Source organism: Phragmites australis, chromosome 23 (assembly GCF_958298935.1).
Source record: "Phragmites australis chromosome 23, lpPhrAust1.1, whole genome shotgun sequence".
In the NCBI taxonomy this organism is placed as follows: domain Eukaryota; kingdom Viridiplantae; phylum Streptophyta; class Magnoliopsida; order Poales; family Poaceae; genus Phragmites; species Phragmites australis.
Genome location: NC_084943.1, coordinates 19,809,820 through 19,831,453, shown reverse-complemented (window position 1 = coordinate 19,831,453; position 21,634 = coordinate 19,809,820). Strand labels below are relative to the sequence as shown.

The following is a 21,634-nucleotide window of genomic DNA, read 5'->3' as shown; positions in this document are numbered from 1 at the left end:
AGTGTATCCCATGATTTAAGGAAGTGATAAACGCCAAGCTCGTAGCTCCGTTCTGATACTGTGAGTATTTGAAAATACATTTATTTACAGTTAACTAAAAACATCTTCCATGGACATGAAATAGCGAAAACTTGTTAGAATTAGTAAATATTACCCTAACTAAACATTTTCCACAATGCAGCACAACCGCCGCAAAACTAGTTTATGGCCTGTTAGGATTGGGACACCAGATGGCCAGACCAAATTTTGGTCATGCACTCATGCCTAGGTGATTTGGCTATAGTTTAGTTGAAACCAAAATTTAGATGCGCCTGAATTTTTTTTGCCCGTGCCTGCCTACAATCAACTAGCAAAGCATGCTAGCAGTCAGACTGGTCCCAGTGACAGTCTGACCCTTGTATAGAATTTTCAACTCGGATTTTTCAGTCCTAACTGGCGGTTAGACCGGACCTATCGGCGATCAGACTACCAGACCTTACCAGCGGCGCCCTTACAGGGTCACTGGCGAGGACTCCAGCGAAACCTTCAACGACAAAAGGTACCAAAATGCTCTATTTGACTAGTAGAGTGCTTCTAGAGTGATTTGGACAACAATCATCGAGCTAAATTCAAAATACTCCATGGATTGGATCTAGGCTAGGTTGAAGTTGAGTCTAAATGACAATAGGGTCGAATCAAGCTCAGAAACAAGGGGAAACGGTAGAGGATACCTCACCTTAGTGTATTGCAGCTTCCTAGCAGATCACTCCATTCCAGAGAAGCTCCGGTTTGGATATCAGACTTCGGGGTGGTATGCGGGCTTGAGGTTGGATAAGCGTGCCTCCGGCGAGGGAGAAGAGAGGAGGAGATCAGGGAAGTCCTTCGAAAGCTTGGGGAGGTTCCCACCGTCGATCTCCGGTCGTTGTGGACATCGAGGTGGAGCTTTCCTTCTCTCTCTAAGGTAGAGTGGGGAAGAGAGTGAGGGAGTGAGTATGAGAGAGAGAGTAAGAGAAAGTGATCGATTCACTTAAGTCAAGCCTCTACGCTCTGGCGGTCAGACCGCTAATTCTCATGGTCAGACTGCGGTAAGTCCACGTGGTTCCACACCTGGCGGTCAGACCACGGGTAAGCTCGGTTAGACCGTGAGGGCGGTTTTTGCTGAATTTTTCTAAGTGTCCCCTTATCTTCACTCTCCACCTTTTTCTAAATATTTGGGACTTCTCCAAAATTCTCTAAACCATCTCTAAAGTACTTGAAACACATTTTGACTCAACTTAATAAATAAATAGATATGTATAATTACATGCGATAATGATCATGCATGCTCAATTACGTAATTAGCATTTTGGGACGTGACACATTCTCACCTCTAATCAACATAATGTTTAAAATCACATTAGCCTCTCCCAAATCTTTCATATCAAAATTTTTAGACAGATATGATTTGACCTCATTAATCACATCAAGATTTGTTCCAAAAATCAAGATGTCATCAACATACAGGCACATAATAACTCTCTCACCCCCACCATGACAATAATACACATATCTATCAGCTTTATTAACAACAAAACTTGCAGATGTTAATGTTCTATCTAACTTCTCATGTCATTGCTTAGGGGTTTCTTTGAGGAAATACAATTATTTTAGCAACTTACATACCTTATCTACCCGACCTTCTAATACAAACTCATCAGGCTAATCCATATAGATTTCCTCATCCAACTTTTCGTTAAGGAAAGTTGTATTAACGTCATCTGATGAACGATAAGACCATATGAGACAGCCAAGAAAAGTAGTACTCTTATTGTGGTCAGTCGAGCGACAGGTGAATACGTATCAAAGAAATATTTGCCTTCTTTTTGGATATAACCCTTAGCCACAAGCTGAACCTTATACTTTTCGATAATACCATTAGGCCTAAACTTGTTCTTGAACACCCACTTATAACCTACAGGTTTATAATAAGGTCGATCTGTGACTTTCCAAGTCCCGTTAGCAAGAATGGAATCCATCTCGCTATGAACAACCTCTTTCCAGTAGTCTGCATCTAAAGATGCATAAGCTTCTGAAATCGACTTGGGAGCATCATCTACAAGGTACACAGTTAAATTATCACCAGATGATTTTATTGTCTTTTGTCTCTTACTCCTTCTCGGAGCCTCATTGTCATCCTCCTCAGGAACTAGCTCGAGTGGTTGTTTACAATACTCGAGTGGTGTGATATGTTTAGGAATTATCTCAGAGGTTTGATTAGAAATGTTGTGTATATATTTCATAAGGAATATATTCTCAAAGAAGATGGCATCTCTAGACTCCATAATTTTATCGACTAGCATGTCAGATACCTCAGATTTAACTACTAAAAACCTATAGGCAATACTCCGATGAGTATATCTCAGAAAGATATAATCCACTGTCTTAGATCCTAACTTGCGTTTTTTAGTTATTGGTACATTGACTATCATCAAGTATGTCCAAGTGCGCAAATAAGAAAGTGATGGTTTTCTCCCTTTCTATTCTTCGTAGGAGGTTTTTTCCTTATTTTTAGTAGGACTCTATTTAGAACATGACACGAAATCAATGAGGTCTCCCCCTACCATGCCTTAGATACATCTGTAGTGTCTAACATGGCATTAACCAGATTAGTCAGGGCGCGGCTCTTGCTCTTAGCTACCTCGTTTGATTGCGACGAATAGGGAGGCGTTCTCTCATGAATAATTTCATGTTCCTCACAGAATAAGTCAAAATCACTTTAGAAGTACTCTCCATCACGATTCGACCTAAGTCTTTTGATTTTCCTTTTCAATTGATTTTCAACTTCTGCCTTATAGATCTTAAAGTAGTTTAGAGTCTCATCTTTCAATTTCAACAAATACACATAACAAAATCTAGATGCATCATCGATTAAAGTCATGAAATATCTTTTTCCACCATTCGTCAACACACTATTCATCTCACAAAGATCTGAATGTATGAGTTCTAATGTTGCCAAATTTCTCTCCTTGACGACCTTGTGAGGCTTATGAGGTTGCTTAGATTGCACACAACTTTGTCACTTAGAACCTTTGATAATGAAAAAATTAAGAATTAAATTCAAGCTGGAAAGTCGAGTCATACAACCAAAGTTTATGTGACATAACCGTGAGTGTTAAATACTAGCCTAATCTCCATTAATATTGTCATAAATATAGTTGACACATTTATTGCAGAAATCAGAAAGAGAAAATCGGAACAAGTCTCTGCACTCATAGTCTTTATCAATAAAAAGTCCATATTTTGACAAAACTACTTTATTGGACTCGAGTACCACCTTAAACCCGTGTCTACATAGAAGAGAACCGCTAACTAGATTTTTGTTTATTGAATGAACATGTTGCACGTTTCTTAGATGCACGATCTTTTCTAAAGTAAACTTCAGATTTATTGTGCCAATACCATAAACAGTAGCATGATACCCATTTCTCATTAAGACGGAAGAATCTCTAGAGATTTGATAAAAAGAGAACATTAAATTGTCAGCACACACGTGTACATTAGCCCTAGTATCAATCCACCAGCTGGTAGAATGATTCACTGAAAGAACAATAGTTAAATTACCATACCCACTAGTTCCATCTCTAGTGTTGTCAATGGTCACGTTGATAGACTTGGTGTTCTTCCCTTGATTAACATTTCTTCCTTTGCGTTCTCGGCAATCTTTGGCCAATGGCCAACCTCGCCGCACACGGAGTAAGGTTTATCATATTTGTTTATCTTCTTTTTGAAGTTGGTGGTTTGTTTGGCCTTATTATTTCTCCCTTTGTACTTACCATTATAGGACTGTTGCACCACATTTGCGCCATTTGTTATGCACATATTTAGCTTGAGCTTTCTCCTCAACATCAAGATAAGCGATCAGATACTCAACAGAGATCTCTTGTCTCTTGTGTTTTAGAGCAGTGGCAATTCCTCCATAAGTGAGGTAATTTGGCAATGATGTCCCCATCCACAAACTTGTCGGGTAAGATACACTTTAGGAGCTCGAGTTCTTTCATAATACACTAAATCTCATGAGCCTGCTCGATTACCAATCGATTATCGATCATCTTGTAGTCATGATATTGCTCCATGATATACAATTCACTGTCTGCATTTGACGTACCAAATTTTGTATTTAGTGCATACCACAACTCCTTTGCGTTATTTATGTGCATGTATACATCACAGAGATGATCGGCAAGAGCGCTAAAAACACATCCAACAAAGAGTGTGTTGACTTCCTCAAACTTCTTCTCCTTATCAGAGGAAGGAGTTCCTTCAGGCCTGCTAGACGCAACCCAGTAGTAGTTCATAGCCGTAAGCTACAGAGTGGTTTTGACCTGCAATCTCTTAAAGTGTACATCAGTAAACTTGTCCGGCCTCAATGTATTGGCAAAACCAGCCATCATTAAATCAAAGTGTCTACAATAAGATTTTTGATTGTTGTAAGTAATATCACTTTCAGATTTAATTTAATTTAACTCCTAGTATAAAATGAACAAGAACGGATGCAAATAATCAATAACGATTATGTTCCGACTAGCCTCTAGTAGGATTCGACAAGTCTTAACATGCCTCAACTAGTGCATGTCCTCGACAAGATACTTGACTAGCAGATGTACTCGAATAGGTATTCAAACAGGATTACCCGATGACAACGTGAGATGCAAACGCCCATGTGGTATCGATGCTCGATATAGTAAATGATGATGAAGATGAAGTAGTCGATGCAAAGGCCACCGTGATATCGATCCAGTAGACGATGATAAAGACGAAGTAGTCGAAGTAGACCGCAATGATGTAGAGGAAGCAAATCGTGAGTAGTCGTGACAAGCTTTTCCAAAAACCTTATTCACCTTCTCCCGGTGCAGGATCCCAAGGGCGACGGCTTCTGGATACTTGCTCTCCCGTTTGTCGGTGCACGTCAGTACAGTGGATGGAGTAGACTACGTGCGATGGCGTAGTAGAGAGAAATTGGTAAAATCCTAATTTCATGTGATCACATCTCTTCTTTGTGCGGCGACTGACAGATATATATAAAGGGAGAGTCGCACGGTTGAGATGCACCATGATCGAAGACGGTTATGCCGCCACAATCGGAGTTTTGATCAACATGATTTTCATATATTTATCTGTTTGTTCACACAGCAAAAAGAAAGAAACCGTAAAAAGAAGGCCGGACATACGCAAGCAACTAGACTCGATTTCGACAGCCCATTCACGTCGATACCATGAGCCCACGCCCTACATCCCCGCCTTGGCCACGGCCAGATGAGACGAGCAAGCGCAAGCGTGTGTTTTCTAATCCTCTTATCTACACATGCTAAGTTGGTAAAGAAGAGAAACCCTTTTAAGTTAGTCTCCATCCACTTCTATTAGCAAAGTATGACTAAAGAATACACACATTTCTCACATGAATGAGCCTTTAAGATTTATTTAGAATTATAAAAATATAATAGACTAAGCCTGTATATTTTAACATGTATATGAGTGCCACTGCCACATCACAAGAGACAGGCGGACAGAGTAAAGCAACTGAAATTGTGCTGTTTCATCCGATCTACGACAAACGGAACAAAGTGCGAACCACACAGCAAAACCTAGATGCCAACAGAACTATGAACACTGCAATCTTCTGGATCGCCGCAATTGCATCATACATTCGTACATTTATACCTCAGTACCTCAAGCTAGAGGAGTCATAAACCCCCAAACCAAGATCTAAGTTTATTGCAACTCCCCAAACCAAGATCCATATTATTATGGGGCCAGATTCCGATCTCGCAGGCGATCAAACGCTCGCTTCGGCCGCGTAATTCCCAAGGCGAAACACGCATCCGACTCGAAGCCTTCCGTATTGGGTGTTGGCGAGATGCCATTTTAAGCTTGTTTTCAAGTCTTCTCTCCAGCCAAATCTTTCTCTTTGGTTTCTTTCATCCAACCTTTACCCCTTTTCCCGTATGGATCGAGAACCTCCTCCCCGTCCCCCCCCCCCCCCGGATAACCCAAATCCACAGATAGACATTGAGTTGGATTTTCATGGCCTCAATCTCTCCCATAAAGAGGAAATCCAGGTTGATCTTGAAGAGCAAAGCCAAGAATCCATCCCCACTCCCTTCAATCTGCTCTTCAAAGTCGATCCTCCAGATAGGCCTCCTTCAAGAAACATCTCTCTTCTGATGTTTGAAAAAGCCATGAGAGCTGCTTGGGGCCGCAGATTCTACAGGGCATTGCAGATTGTTCCTAATCTGTTCATGGCTCATTTTCGTGAGGAGGATGACCTCTGATGGATTTTTCAGCGCCAGCCGTGGACTGTTGAGAAGGAAACCATGCTTGTGGAATGGATTGACCCGCAAGGAGGCAGACCGATGGATTCTTTCACTTTCAGGTATCTTCCAGTCACTATCCATCTTTACGGCATTCCAAAATCTCTACGCACTCGAGGATTGGTCAATAAGATTATAGAAAAGATTGGCACTAAAGATGAATCAGTGGCTTTTACGGAGACTATCATGTTCAAACCTCAGGATTTTGTGCTTGCTAGAGTTATTTTGGATGTCAGGAAGCCTCTACTTGATTCAGTCTCTATTAATATATCTCAGAACAAGAAGATCAAAGTTTATGTTTACTATGAAAAGTTGATTAAAGTCTGCAATTTCTGTGGGTGCCTTTTTCATTCTGTTAATTCTTGCCTTCAAAGACACCAAATTCTCTGGAAATTAAGCCCAAGCGAAGCAGCAAAAGTGCCTCAGGATGTGTACGGCAAATGGAGAACTCAGGAAATGGATATCCCAAGTGAAGCCAGGGAGGAACAGGACTACAAATCACAGAATTCCTATATTCAGTCTTTTAGAGATTATTTTCAGAAGCATATTTCATCTCCGGGTTCTTCTTCGGGCTCAATTACTACTCCAGAAACTTCAGTGGCCAGAACAGTGAACTGGCATTCAATGAAGAGTGATGACTTGCAGGTGGTTACTGTTAATGCACAGTTGCAGAGAGGCAGTGAAAATATCGAGTGCTATCCAAAAAGTACAGGTCAAGAATCTCCTGGAAGGAATGGACGGGAGAATGAAGCCGGAAGTGAGAGAAGCAACCATAGCTCTTGGAATGTCCAAATGGGCCAAAGGCAGCTAGTCCATCAGGGCCCAGTCAACCAATGTTCTATGAAGCCCACAACTATCTTTGATTATCAAAACCAGCAGTATCAGGCCCAGGCATGGCAGTGGCAGCATAAAACTCCTTTCCAGGAGAATCATCAATGGCAACAACAGGAAAACCCTTTTGTCCTCAACCTGCAAGATCACTGTTCTGCAGGGACCTCTGTTCAATTCCAAGTTCCTTCTTCCTTAACCACGGCTGGTGCACTTAACTTAAATCAAGGGACCTTGCAATTTCCGCAGAGGAGCAAACCTTATAAGAAATCTAGATCCCCACTTAACCCCAACCGCAATAATTTCCAATCCAATCTCAATCCTTCTTTCAAGAGGCGAGGAGCCCCTCTCATGCAGCCTCCTTCCAAGAAACCCACAAGTCCCCCCTTTCCCCTTTAGCCAAAGTCACCCACTCTCCCTCCTTCTTCCTCACCACCTACTGCTGCTCATGAGTTTTCCCCCAAGGATACTCAACTAGAGCAATCTTCTCGATCCAGGAGGCGACATGGAGGTCAACCTAGTAGGTGGGACAGAGATGCCGTCGACCATGATGATGGGAACCTTCTCTAGCAGGTTGTTCTCCATGTTGACAGAGCTCAAGATGAAGGAATCGGCTCCAATCCCCATTTGGATCCTGCTGCTACTGGGACTCATAGCATCTCTTTTGCAAGACACAGTGATCCAGCTCCTTCACAGATGCTATAGCAGGAGGGTCAGCTCTGTCATGCTCAAGCTGATAGCTCTATTGCAGTACATAATCCAGGGAAGAGAAGCAGTCCTCAAACGATGGATTTCAGTAATGATGCAAGTGCAGCTGGAGGTGCAAAACCTCTTCCTATCCAAACAACTGATCCTGATGTTGCAGTTGATAACTCGGATTTCGAGGGGCGTCTGGCGCTAGCCCTTAAGGCGCCACGGGCACCATGAACCTTTTATCATGGAACTGCAGAGGGGTGGGTGGCTCCCTCCGCAGTTCTAGGATGCGCCACCTTCAAAGGTTAATCTTCTCTACTATGGCTAAGGTAATCTTTATCTCAGAGACTAAAACTAATAAGTTTTCCTCTAATGATCTTATAAATAATTTTTCAGTTCATGACAGTTTCATTGTTCCCGCTGAAGGTACTTCTGGTGGTCTTTGGCTTTTGTGGAAAGATGATTTTGAAGTAGAAGTTGTCAGCTCTAGCCCAAACTACATCTTAGCTAATGTTAGCTTTAGTCAGATCAGTGCTAGGTTTAGGCTTATTTGTATTTATGGTGATCCCTATCATGTAAGAACTAATGATATTTGGGCTGATGTGGTGGATTTTGTGAATGCTGACAACAGTCCCCTTTTCTGTATGGGAGATCTCAATGAACTCCTTGATGCTAATGAAAAGTTTAGTTCTGCGTTACCTAATTATAATCGTATTTCTTCTTTTAGGAATCTTATTAATAATTGTGGTCTCATAGATTTAGGTTATAATGGTCCTGCCTACACTTGGACTAACAAGAGATTCTCTTCTAATCCTACCTATCAAAGGTTAGATAGATGCCTTGCTAATGTTGAATGGTGCAACATTTTTCCTAATACTAATGTTTACCATCTCCCTCTCATCTATGGTGATCATGCCCCTATTTTAGCTATCCCTATTTCCAGTAAGCCAAGGAGAAAGAGACGTTTTAATTTTGAGAATTGGTGGCTTTTTGAAGAAGACTTCCAGAAGGTAAGTAAGGATACTTGGAATAGATTTGCGCATTTATCTTTCCATAAAAGAATTAAGCAGTTAGGCCATAATCTTATTATTTGGGCTAAAAAGAATAAAAACTCTCTTAGAAATCAGCTTAATCAGGTTGAATCTTATATTGCTAACATTCAAGCTCTCCCTCCTTCTCACCAAAATCATGCTTTGGAAGATGCCATGTTCAGGAAGCATGCTAACATTCAAAATAAGATTTCGGAATATTACAGGCAGAGATGTAAGAAATGGTGGATCACTCAAGGCGATAGGAATACATCTTTCTTCCATAAGGATGTCATCAAGAGAAGAAGGAAGAACAGGATCAGTTCAATTATCAATTCAGATGGGCAGACTGTGAACAAAAATGAGGACATAGCTGACTGTTTTATTAACTATTTTGTAGATCTCTTTTCCTCTTCTTTGCAGGGAAGCATTGACACTCAAAATAACTCTTTGGAAGGAGGAATTCAGGATGAATCTCTTACAAAAGCACCTAGTAAAGAAGAAATTCTGAACATTATAAGAAGTATGAGAGGTAATGCTGCTCCTGGGCCTGATGGGTTTAATGTTACTTTTTACAGGGCAACCTGGAGTTGGATAGGAGATGACTTATACAACATGGTAAGATCCTTTTATGTGAATAAATGTTTACCAGAAAGTATTAAAAAGACTAATATAGTGCTTATTCCTAAAAAGCATGTCTGCTCTACCCCTTTGGACTATAGACCTATTAGTCTTTGTAATGTTATTTATAAGATTATAGCCAAATCTTTGGCGCTAAAAATGCAACCTTACCTTCCCACTTGTATTAATAATTCTCAGTATGCTTTTGTTAAGGGGCGCAGAATCTCAGAGAACATCATCATAGCCCATGAGATAATTCACTCCTTTCAGCAAAAGAAATGGGTTTCTAATGCTTTTATGCTTAAATTAGATTTGGCTAAAGCCTTTGACAGGTTAGAGTGGAGTTTTATCAAAATGGCCTTGCGACGTCTTGGTTTCAATGATCATTTTATAAAGTTAGTTGCAGCGTGTTTTGAATGGCCTATCTTTTCTGTGGTTATTAATGGCCAATCCTATGGCTCTTTTAAAAGTTCCAGAGGTATTCGTCCAGGCTGCCCTCTTTCTCCTTATCTTTTCATAGCTGCTATTAATGAATTGACTTGCAGGTTACAAGATGCGGTTTTGCATAATAGAATTCGTGGAGTTAGTCTTGCCCCTGATGCGCCTCCTATTCACTCTCTGTTGTTTGCGGATGATGTCATTATTTGTGGTCAGGCTAACTTGCATGAAGCTCATTCCATTAAAAATATTTTAGAAGCCTTTTGTGCAGAATCAGGTCAAACTCCGAATTGGAATAAATCCTCTATCCTTTTTAGTGCTAACACACCTTGTGACATGCAGGAAAACATCAAAAGTCTTTTTCAGATCACAGAGATGCATCATAACAACACTCACCTTGGGCACCCTCTTTTTACAGCTCACATTCCCAGATCTAAGGTTTATGCTTTCCTAAGGAATAAATTCAAATCTAAATTTAGTGATTGGAAGGCAGATACGATATCTCATGCTGGTCGCTCAACGCTTATTAAATCTGTTTTTTCTTCTATTCCTATTTACTATATGTCTCATGTTCTCCTTCCCAAATCCTTAACAGATGAGCTTACTTCTATTATTAGACATTTTTGGTGGAGAGGAAATAATCCTGATCATAATAAGAAACCTCTCTGTTTGACAGCTTGGGATGAGTTCTGCATTCCTAAAGGTGCAGGTGGGCTTGGTTTTAGAGATCTTTCTACCTTAAATATAGCTCTTATAACTGGTTTAGCCTGGAGAATGCTTACTAATCCTGATGCTCTTTGGGCAAGAATCTTAAAAGATAAGTATTTTTCCAATTCCTCGTATTGGAAGGCAGGCATTTATGGTTCAAGATCTTGGACCTGGGATTCTATTCTAAAGGTAAGGAATATCTTAATAAAGGCTATCCATTTGCAACTTTTTGATGGTAATATATCAATCTGGAATCAGCCTTGGTGTCCAAACTGGGAAACTATCCATGAGTATATAAAAGATGAGGCTTTAAGTTTTAATCTTCCTGTTAAAGTCAATGAGTTGTGGTTAACTAATCCTAGGAGATGGAATCAACCTCTCCTTTCATCTATTTTTGTTTCAGATTTTGTTGATCAAATTATGCAGGTACCTTTATCACAGACTGATGGTCAAGACTTGTTGATTTGGAAGCCAAATAGGAGAGGTGTTTGGACAGCTTAAAGTGCTTACAAGTTTCTTCATCAAGAAAATATTGAGAAAATGGTACGTAAGTTGAATAGATCTAATCAAGCCAACTATATTATCAATCTAAATTGGAAGAATAACAAAATTCTTCCAAGGGTTCAAATGTTCATATGGAGGCTCATGACCAGAAATATTGCTAGTGCTCAACGAGTTCACAGAAGAATAAAAGATATCCCTCCTTATTGCACTCGTTGTTTGCAGACAGAAAATGAGGAACACATCTTTTTTCATTGCCCCTTTGCAAGAGCGGTTTGGTTTGCTTCGCCTTTTGCGATAAAGACAGATAACCTCTCTGGTTCTTGCCCGGTTATGATTTCTAATATTTTATCTTGCCTTCAAGACCCAAAAGACTTTGATCTATTCTGTTAGATCCTCTGGTTCATATGGAAGACTAGAAACTCTCATAGATTTCAGAAAAAAGATGTTTCTGTACACTACTATTTTCCAGGCAAAAGCTGCTCAAATGGCCCAATATGAAGCTTTTGAGGTTGAACAATTTTCAGATGGGCATAGTTTGCAACCCTCAAAAGTAGACCAGCTGGATCTACAATTTTTGCCAAGTTCTTGTGTCTGTTGCAGGTCGGATGCCTCTTTTATTGCAGGGGAAGATGCAGGGCTTGGAGTCTTCATCACTCAGCAGGGTGTCTGTTCTCCATGGGCTTTGCATATTCAAGCTAAAACAGAAAAAGCAGAGTCCCCATTAATGGCTGAGGCACTAAGTCTTGCTCTTGGATTCTGGGTTGTTGATAAACTGCAACTTAAAGAATGTGATTTCTTGATGGATAACAAGAGCTTAATCTCCAGCCTTAGTAATATTAATGATTCTATTCAAGATTGGAGAATTAGGCAAATAATCAAAGAGATTGTTGACAATAGATCTTCCATCACTATGAAGTTCCTGCACATTCCTAGGAATGACAATTACATTGCTGATGCTTTAGCTAGGAGTGCTATACATGTTAGAAATAGCAACCAAGTTGTTTCATGTTCTAATATCAACCATCAGAATGGTTGTCCTTTAACAAGTGCTCTTTGTACATGGCCTCTTTGGGCTAAACTTTGTAAAATTTCTTGTGTTTGAATGAAGTGCCCTTAATGGGCGTGTTTCCTTCAACAAAAAAAAGATCCATATTATTATGCAATTGGTACAACGGTAGTTTACTCACAACAATGACCGCGCTCTGTTTCACTCCAACAATTCCCATATTACATGTCTGAAACAAAACGGACGCAGCGGCAAACAGCTTGACTCCACTGCGAGATTTATGCTTCGGTCATGATGCAATCAATGGCTTGTTTGCAGATTCCAGTCATTGTCGCCTCTGGCCCATATACCTGCAATGCGTTGTTGAGCATAATCAGGCCATCTGCTGTGGGGATGGAGCTGGTCCTTTGATGTCCTTTCACATCAAGGAAATGGCAGGCATGGCATTTGTGCAGAAGAAGCATAAGAGATAATACCTCAATTGGAACACCAAGTTCCGCACCTAGGGCGCGCATTTTAGCAAGTCCAGTTTGGTAGTTTGGACCACCTCTCCGAACATAAATGTTCATCCTTGCGGCCTTTAATTTGGATTCCTGGAAGCAGATTTGGAAGAAAAATAACAGATAAGATCAATGAATATTTTAAATGTTGGGGAACATAAATGTTGGGGAATATTTTAAATGTTGGGGAACAGCAATCCAAATGTGTTATCCAGTTTACCTTCTCTCTTAAAGCCCGAATGATGCCACTAAATGTAGCAGCAACATCAGTGAAGTTTGCTATACCTCCTCCGATCAGAAGGGCTCGTTTACGGCCATCAGGATCCGTGGTAGCACACTACACAGATTCAAAACATTATTCATGACAGATAAAGTCATAAAGCTAATGAACAAAACAGTGAGCTAACAGGTTCTTCTACTGCTCTTACATCCAGAACCACTCTAGCATATTGCAGAACCTCCTCCTCATTGGGAGCTCCACTGTACTCTGCATAATTTCCTAGCTCCGAAGCATATCCCAAATCTCCGACCTGGTACACAAGAGGAACTATGGCATTATTTCATCATACACCTCAGATGGCCCATTTTATCATTAGTTGGTTATAATAGTAGTTCTTTCAGAAATTCATTCTGTGATAAATTCAAAGTTAGCAGAAGATGATATGAAAAACTTCAATGTCTAACTTGAAGGAGGATCTGGAAGAACTTCAGGCTTACCGTGTCAGCATATATGACACTAGCGCCACCACCTGCAACCATTGTCCAAATGCGCCCTTTTGGGTTCAATACTGTGAACTTCAGAGATGCACTTGTCTGAAAGAATAAGAAATGGTACATTGCATGAATACGTTGGAGCATGCAGTAATGATTCACAGATAACAGACTTCAGGCAGGGAGGAGGGAAGGAAGAAATATTAGGTATGAAGTTTTACATGAACATACCTTCTCATCCAGTTCGTGGATAAAGCTTTCTGAGGGGCTGAGCACTCTTCCGAAAGGTAGAGGGAACTCAATGTTACCCCAGCTGTATATTGAAAACAATGGTCAGTATGATTGGATACAGGGTAGAATATCCTCTACACTTCACGTAAGAAAAAGAAAGTATGACCAGTATGAAGGAGGTAATTGGAATCTGAAAGAGAGATAAAAAAGACTGAATCATACTTCTTGAAGTTCTTGAAAGCGGCTGTGTCATCCAGTTCTCCTCTCATATCCAGAGGATACGGTTCACCGTTTACCAAGGTGAATGGGTTCATCTCAAGAAATGAGAAATCCAAGTCTGCCCAAAGAGCCAATAAGAATAATATGATGTCATTGAAAAGCAACAATTTGAATTGTCTGCCTTTGAAAAGGAAGAGTGAGGTACCTTGGAAAACAGAAAATACCCCTCTAATGAAATCACCTATTTTTGCGCGGACCTGAAATTCAGACACAATTCATGAATGGCAACACAGGATGGTTATTCTAGAGCTTGAGAAACTTATGAAGAACAAATATAAAAGGAATGATAAGAAAGGAAGCACTACTGTTAGAGCTTACCTCCAACGGCAGGGTGGCAATCAACGGAGCACATGCATCAGGTGTCATTTGCTTCTCTGTGGGAAGAGAGATCGTCTTAACCTTGTCCCAGTTCTCCTCAATCTCAATACCTCCACACTCTGAGAAACTAATGGTACAGCCAAGCCTTTCTGATACAATTGAAAGGTAGTACTCTTGATCATGGGGCACAAACGGCTCAACTATGAAGGTTGTAATTGGAGCTTTGCAGCCACCCATCTCGACCTGGATACACGAGCACACCCATATAGATTATAAATAGCTTTAATAATTAAGCTTGTGCTGGAAAAGCATGGCAAGATGTTAGTTCTGAGTTCTGACATTACCTCAACTCCCAACCGCTCCTTGACAAATTGGCGAACTTGGGCGAGATCTAGGTTGAGGGCCACAAGTCCGCTCTTCCCACGTTTACCAAACAGCATGTCAGGTTTCACGACCAACTTCATAGATGAGAGCCATGGCTCCTGGTTCACAAGCTCAGTGAAATCTGTTGATTGTGTGACCTACAAATAAACATGCTGAAAATTGAGTCAAATTAATATTGAGGAATAAATCAAACACAAGGATGCTATTGAAAAAAAGGGACTACTATAGAACATCAGAACTTGAAGCATTCCACTCAAGAGTGATTAGATTGAAGATGAGTTTTACAACCAATAATCCCAGCTAATGTAAAACACTCAGCAAGCACACCTTCCAAATAGAAAGCATATAATCAGTTGTTCCTATCTGGTGATTGGAAACTAAGACGACATTTTAGCCTTTCCTATATGAAGTACTGAGGTTTAACATGAACAAACTTTATCAGAGCAAAATTCCTGTAACCAAAAATAGATAATGTTTCTTAAATATTTCAGATTCTAATGAAGGGTTGAGACTTCAGATCATCGCAGCACTACGCCTTACAAATCCATTGTGGTCAAAGGAGTAACCATTTATACTAACTATTATGACTCAAACATTTCCTGAAAAAAAGGAAAAGGAATGAACATTCCCAGCCAATTCACCTACTAACAATGAATTCTTAAGGAGCCAATCATACACTGAATAAAAAGCAGATCTGGATAATAAAACATATCCTAGATTGATATATACCAGCATCATGATGGACCAAGTGATAAACAGATCTATAGACAGGTGACACTTGTCTTGGATAACTACACCTTGAGCAATACATGACACATCCAACCAAAACAATGTTGGCCCATCGAATTGATCATCCCAAACATAATAAGTGAATACCTAGAGAACATAAATTCTACTGCAGATTACAGCAAACAAGCAACAAGTCATGCAGCACATTGCATGACTACCATAAAGAATATAATATTTCCATAACCATACAAAAATTATTGTCTCAAATTCCTAGTTACCCAACAGAACTACATTTCCCTCCGATTTCACAGCAGATTCCTCACCGATTTCCAACTGCAACAATCACGACACTCGCATCAGATAGCTGTGGAGCTGTTGGAAGACCGCTTCTGCTGGACACGCCAAGGCTATCCTCACCGCTTCTTCTGCTGCAAGCATTATCTCCAACCTGAAGTGATAAGGCTTGACTGCACACATTGCGCTGCGCCACTGCATGGCCTTCTAGTGACCGATTCTCTTGGTGTATTCGTTCTTATCTTGCATGGCTCACATGAGCATTGTATTATAAATTCATGCACCAAGTGCACTGTCAACATCAATATACAATCGAGCATTTTGGCTCTTACATGGTATCAGCTAGCCTTCCTTGAGACCTCTCCATCATGGGTGACGGCACTGCCTCCGTCATGGCGTCCTCCTCCACTATGTCCACTCCTCCTCCTGCTATCCCCATCGCAGCCCCACCCTCTCCGGATGCCATTCCAGTCTCTCATGCCATCCAGAGCCTCAATATCAAATACCTGATCACCTTCAATCTTGATATATCAGCCAACAACTACTCCAAATGGAAAAACCTCTTCCTTGTTGTTCTTGTCGTTTCTCTCTACGCTGTCATGTTCTTGATCAGGAGCCTCACCATGATGACCCTGAATGGGTCAAAGAAAATCTGACAGTCCTCATGTGGCTGTATGCCACCATTTCTGATGAGCTCCTCAACCTCGTCATGAAGCAAAATATCACGGCCTTCGGCGTGTGGCAGCACCTCGATGCGATCTTCACTGGAAACAAGCCGAGCCGCGCGGTGCATCTGGAGGCCGAGTTCCACAATCTGTCTCAGGGCGAGCTATCTGTCTCCGCCTATTGCCACCGACTCCAAACACTCGTCACCGCACTGGCAAACTGGATCAGCATGTCTCCAAGCACACCATGGTGCATCAGCTCATCTGCGGCCTCAACTCAAAGTTCATCATTCTCCGTCAGATGTTGCCAGCCCTACCCTCCTTTCCCATGTTCATGCAAGCACGGGATATTCTCACGATGGAAGAGTCATCTCAGTCTGCCGGCAACAAGCCCTCTGTGGACACCGCTCTTTCCACGGGTCACTCCGGTGCCTCCGGCGACAGTTCCTCCAACTCACGACATGACCAAGGTGACCGCTATCACCACTACTCCGAGCGCAATCGCGGCCGCAATCGCAACCGTGGCCGCGACCGCAATGGTCGGCAGAACAACTACCAAGGTCCGCTTGACAATAATGATGCCCCTTCTACGTCGAGTCAGCAGCGCTCATCTCCATGGCGCGCTCCCTAGACTGGATCTATAGGCTCTGGAGTCCTCGGCCCTCGTCCCTCCACCGGCGACATCAACAACCAGGCCTTCTCCGCGCTTCACCAATCTACTACGACTTCAGCTGGCTCCGGCGCTCCATCTTGGGACATCCAAGGCCTGATCCATGCCCTGCAGTCCATGTCTCTTGGGCAGCCCTCCACCAGCAGCGAGTGGCACATGGACACGGGTGCGAGCTCCCACATGTCTACTGACAATGGTACACTCTCATCCTATTCTCAGTAGCCTCTATCTTCCTCTCAGGTCACAGTTGGTAATGGTGCGCACCTTCCCGTTCTTGGCACTGGTTCCACCATGTTATCCACTCCTTCCACTAGTTTTTTCTTACACAATGTTCTTCACACGCCTACTCTTGTTACCAATCTAATCTCTGTTCGCCAATTCACTCGTGATAATAACTGCTCTATCGAGTTTGGCCCACATGGCTTCTCTGTGAAGGATCTCTCCATCGAGGTGGTTCTCATGAGGTGCAATAGCTCTAGTGCTCTTTATCCAATAAGCAATGCGGCAAGGATACAGACGCCTCATGCCTTCCCTGTAACCACTACTTCAACTCACCTCTGTCGTCAATGTTTGGGGCATCCTGGCCGGCATACTTTACCTAGTTTGAGTTCAATCTTTTCAATTCCCAGTTCAAATAATCATGTGAACAAGCTTGTCTATGATGCTTGTCAACTTGGTCGTCACGTGCAGCAACCCTTTGCTAATTCCAATTATAAGTCTTCATTTCCTTTCCAACATATTCATTGCGATCTCTCGACATCACCGATTGCTAGTTTTACTGGTTTTAAGTATTACATTGTTATTCTTGATGATTTTACTCACTATACATGGACTTACCCATTGCGCAATAAGTCTGATGTTACATCCACTCTCCAAATGTTCTACATGCTTATTCTCAGCTAGTTTCATCGTTCTGTTTAGTGCATCCAATGTGATAATGGCCGGGAGTTTGATAACAACAATCTTCGCAATTTTATGATTTCCAAAGGCATCACATTCCGGTTTTCCTGCCCTCATACCTCACCGCAAAATGGCAAAGCCGAACGAGCTATTCGCACTACAAATGACATTCTCCGCACCTTATTATTTCATGCTCATCTCACTTCCAAATTCTGGGTGGAAGCACTTCACACTTCTACCTATTTACTAAACCGAAGGCCTTGTAAAACCCTACAATTCACCACACCATATCAACTCCTCTATACTGAACCCCCTAAATATGATCACCTTAGAGTGTTTGGATGTCTTTGTTATCCTAACCTCACTGCTACCTCTCCTCATAAACTTGCACCGAGGTCTACCGCATGTATCTTCCTTGGGTATCCTCTGGAGCATAAAGGCTACCGATGCCTCAGTTTGTCCACTCGCCGCATCCTTGTCTCTAGACACGTTGTGTTCGACGAATTTACATTTCCTTTTGCTACAGCTAACCCTTCTTCTCTTCCATAACACCACAGCACCAAATTGAATCCCGCCGCAACTTCTTTGGATTTGGTGACAGTACGTCTGCAACCAACCCGGCCCAATCTACCATCCGGATCCTCTGGCGCATCTCCCACCAACCAACACACTCCACTTTCGGGCCATTTTGCACCCGACTCATCCTCAGTTCGTTCTCCCAGGTCACCAGCTGCACATACCTCTCCAGCGACCTGCACTCCTTGCTCCGGGTCTGTCTCTACGTCTAACACCATTTCTGCCCTGGCACCAACACACGGTATGCAAACCCGCGCACGTTCTGGCATCTTTGTCCCAAAGAAAATTTTCAATCTCATGACCACAACCTCTATCTCCCCTATCCCCTCCAATTATCAGTTTGCCCTCAAAGATCCAAATTGGTTTCACGCCATGGTTGAAGAATATGATGCACTCATGGCCAATAACACTTGGAGTCTTGTTCCCCCTCCTGCAGGAGTTAACATAGTGACCGACAAGTGCATCTTTCACCGCAAAACCAATCCTGATGGACCCCTAGTCCGATACAAAGCATGATGGGTTGTGCGAGGGTTTACTCAACAATTCGGCATCGACTACACTGACACCTTCAGTCTAGTAACTAAGCCAGCTACCATTCGAATTGTTCTTAGCATTTCTACATCTCTTGGTTGGCCCATCCATCAATTAGATGTCAAGAATGCCTTTCGCCACGGTCATCTCTCTGAGACGGTTTATGCATCACAACCTTCTGGATTTATCCATCCTTCATTTCCCTCTCATGTTTTGTAAGCTCAGCAAGTCTTTATATGGTCTCAAGCAAGCTCCAAGGACTTAGTTCCTTCGGTTCACTCATTTCCTTACCTCCATGAATTTCAAACCATCTAGAGCAAACTCCTCCTTATTCATTTACAAAGACAGCAAATTCTAGCTTCTTTCTCTCCCATATCATCTCACGGCTACGTGTTGAGTTCGCCATGAGTGACCTCGGTCCTCTTCAGCACTTCCTTGGTATCAATGTCCAACGTAATGCTGCTGGCCTCTTTCTATCCCAACAATAATATGCCTTGGATCTTTTAGCCCGTGCTAACATGGACAATTGTAATCCTTGCTCCACACCAATAGACACTTCTTGTAAGCTATCTGCTCAAGATGGCAAACCAGTTGCCGATCCCACCACCTATAGAAGTCTAGCCATAGCTCTTCAATATCTCACTTTGACCCGGTCGGATATCAGCTACTCGGTTCAGCAGGTGTGTCTATTTATGCATGACCCTCATGAGGCTCACTTTCATCTTTTTAAGGGCATACTTCGTTATATTCGTGGTACATCTCATTTTGGTCTTCAGTTGTACTGATCATCCAATAAAGATCTTACCGCTTACTCAAACTCTGATTGGGCGGGTTGTCCTGACACACGTCGTTCCACTTCCGGATATTGTGTTTTCTCGGTGATAATTTGGTTTCTTGGTCTTCAAAATGTCAACTCATTATATCACGGTCCAATGCTGAGGTCGAGTATAGAGGGGTGGCAAACACCGTTGCAGATTGTTGTTGGGTCCGACAGCTTCTCTAAGAACTCAATTACTTACCTCAACAATCTACTGTTATGTTTTGCGATAATGTAAGCGCGATGTACATGTCGTCTAACCCCGTTCAACACCAATGAACCAAACACATAAAGATCAATTTACTTTTTGTTCGTGAACGTGTGTCACTTGGGCATGTCCAAGTCCTACACGTGCCTTCTACATCACAATTTTCAGACATTTTTACAAAGGGACTTCCTCGAGCTTTGTTTGATGAATTCAGAAGCAGCCTGCACGTCTTGCCGCATACTGGCTGGGGGGGGGGTGTTGGAAGACCGCTTCTGCTTGACACACCAAGGCTATCCTCACTGCTTCTTCCGCTGCAAGCATTATCTCCAACCTGAAGTGATAAGGCTTGACTGCACACATTGCGCTGCGCCACTGCATAGTCTTCTAGTGACCGATTCTCTTGGTGTATTCGTTCTTATCTTGCATGGCTCACATGAGCATTGTATTATAAATTCTTGTACCGAGTGCACTGTCAACATCAATATACAATCGAGCATTTTGGCTCTTACAGGAGCGAACGTTTCCAAACAGAGATCTTCCTACACCCAAAACATGGCACTGCCAACTAAGCTTGGTACCATTCCAAACACTCCCAGCGTAGAGCTGCATCCTCTTCACAGCCTCACCCAACAATCCTAAGCCTAGAACACCAGCAGCAGCGGCATCCGAGTGACAGTTCGGTTGGCAAGGACGGAGCATCGCTCCCGAGCTAGCTCATGTTCGAGCGCAGGTGCTCGCACGGGTATGCGCCAGCTCGGGTTTTTCCCGGCTTCCTCGCGGGCACGCATGGAGCGTAGGGGGCTCGACTCCACGGTGAAGTTGAGCCCTGGTGGAGGTTCCGCTCTAAGACCTTCAATGAAGATCGTGCGGATGGGTCGCACTGTAAAAAAAAGAACACCAGCAGCTCCTCAAATTCAGCTGCCCCAGCGAGCAGAATCCGCAGAGCTAGCCTCTCCCAGTCCAAATCCCCACCGAACACGCCCCAAACCCACGCCTCACCCTAGAACCACACGAGCCACGCTCGCCGCGCGGCCCCCAAGCTGAATCCAATCCCCAACCGCCCACCGCACCGCAGGATCGGGGCGCCGCACCGCCGTGATCCACCCCGCCGACCCTCCCGGTACCCCCCCCCCCCCAAACCAGATCACGAACCGATTCGAGAAAGCAGCAGCGTGGGTGGAGAGAGAGAGAGAGGGGGAACAGGGGACGACCTGCGCGGAGAGGATCTGGAGGTCGATGCCGGCGAGGCGCTTGAGGTGCTCCCGGAGGAGGCGCTTGGAGTCGTACTCCCGGATCTTCTTCCGTGCCATGGCTTCCGTCAGAGCTTCTAGAAGCCTCTGGAACTCGAAGGGGAGGATGAGCAGCAGGTAGGTGACGACCTGTGTTCGGGATCCGGGTGCGCGGTGCGAGGCCGGAGGAGGGTATGTATATATATGTGGAGGCTTGGTAGACGGCGGTAGCTGGATGAAATTTTTTATTTTAGCTCTTAAATTAATATTTTAAAAAGATCACATAAGAAACTGAATTTTCAGAAACTAATCTCTTTTATCACATCACACATTAGGTACTTCGGCGTGAAAAAAAAAGTCATGTACAAAACAAAATGCTAGTGTGGCCACATTAATCACATCATACATACTGGCATAACTAAGTTGTGACTCACGTCTTG

General features: G+C 42.7%; 1 protein-coding gene across 1 annotated transcript; it reads right to left on the bottom strand.

The window, feature by feature from the left end:
• Nucleotides 1-12,126: 12,126 nt before the first annotated feature.
• LOC133905840 (ATP-citrate synthase alpha chain protein 3) lies at nucleotides 12,127-21,389 on the bottom strand. Its single transcript, XM_062347614.1, has 11 exons — nucleotides 21,177-21,389; nucleotides 14,536-14,712; nucleotides 14,192-14,434; nucleotides 14,019-14,070; nucleotides 13,817-13,931; nucleotides 13,595-13,676; nucleotides 13,370-13,465; nucleotides 13,081-13,182; nucleotides 12,873-12,989; nucleotides 12,629-12,745; nucleotides 12,127-12,502 (listed from the first exon to the last, which is right to left on the bottom strand). Exons 1-11 carry the CDS (start codon nucleotides 21,273-21,275, stop codon nucleotides 12,431-12,433), a joined length of 1,272 nt encoding a protein of 423 aa, XP_062203598.1. The 5' UTR covers nucleotides 21,276-21,389; the 3' UTR covers nucleotides 12,127-12,430.
• Between the last annotated feature and the right edge of the window lie 245 nt (nucleotides 21,390-21,634).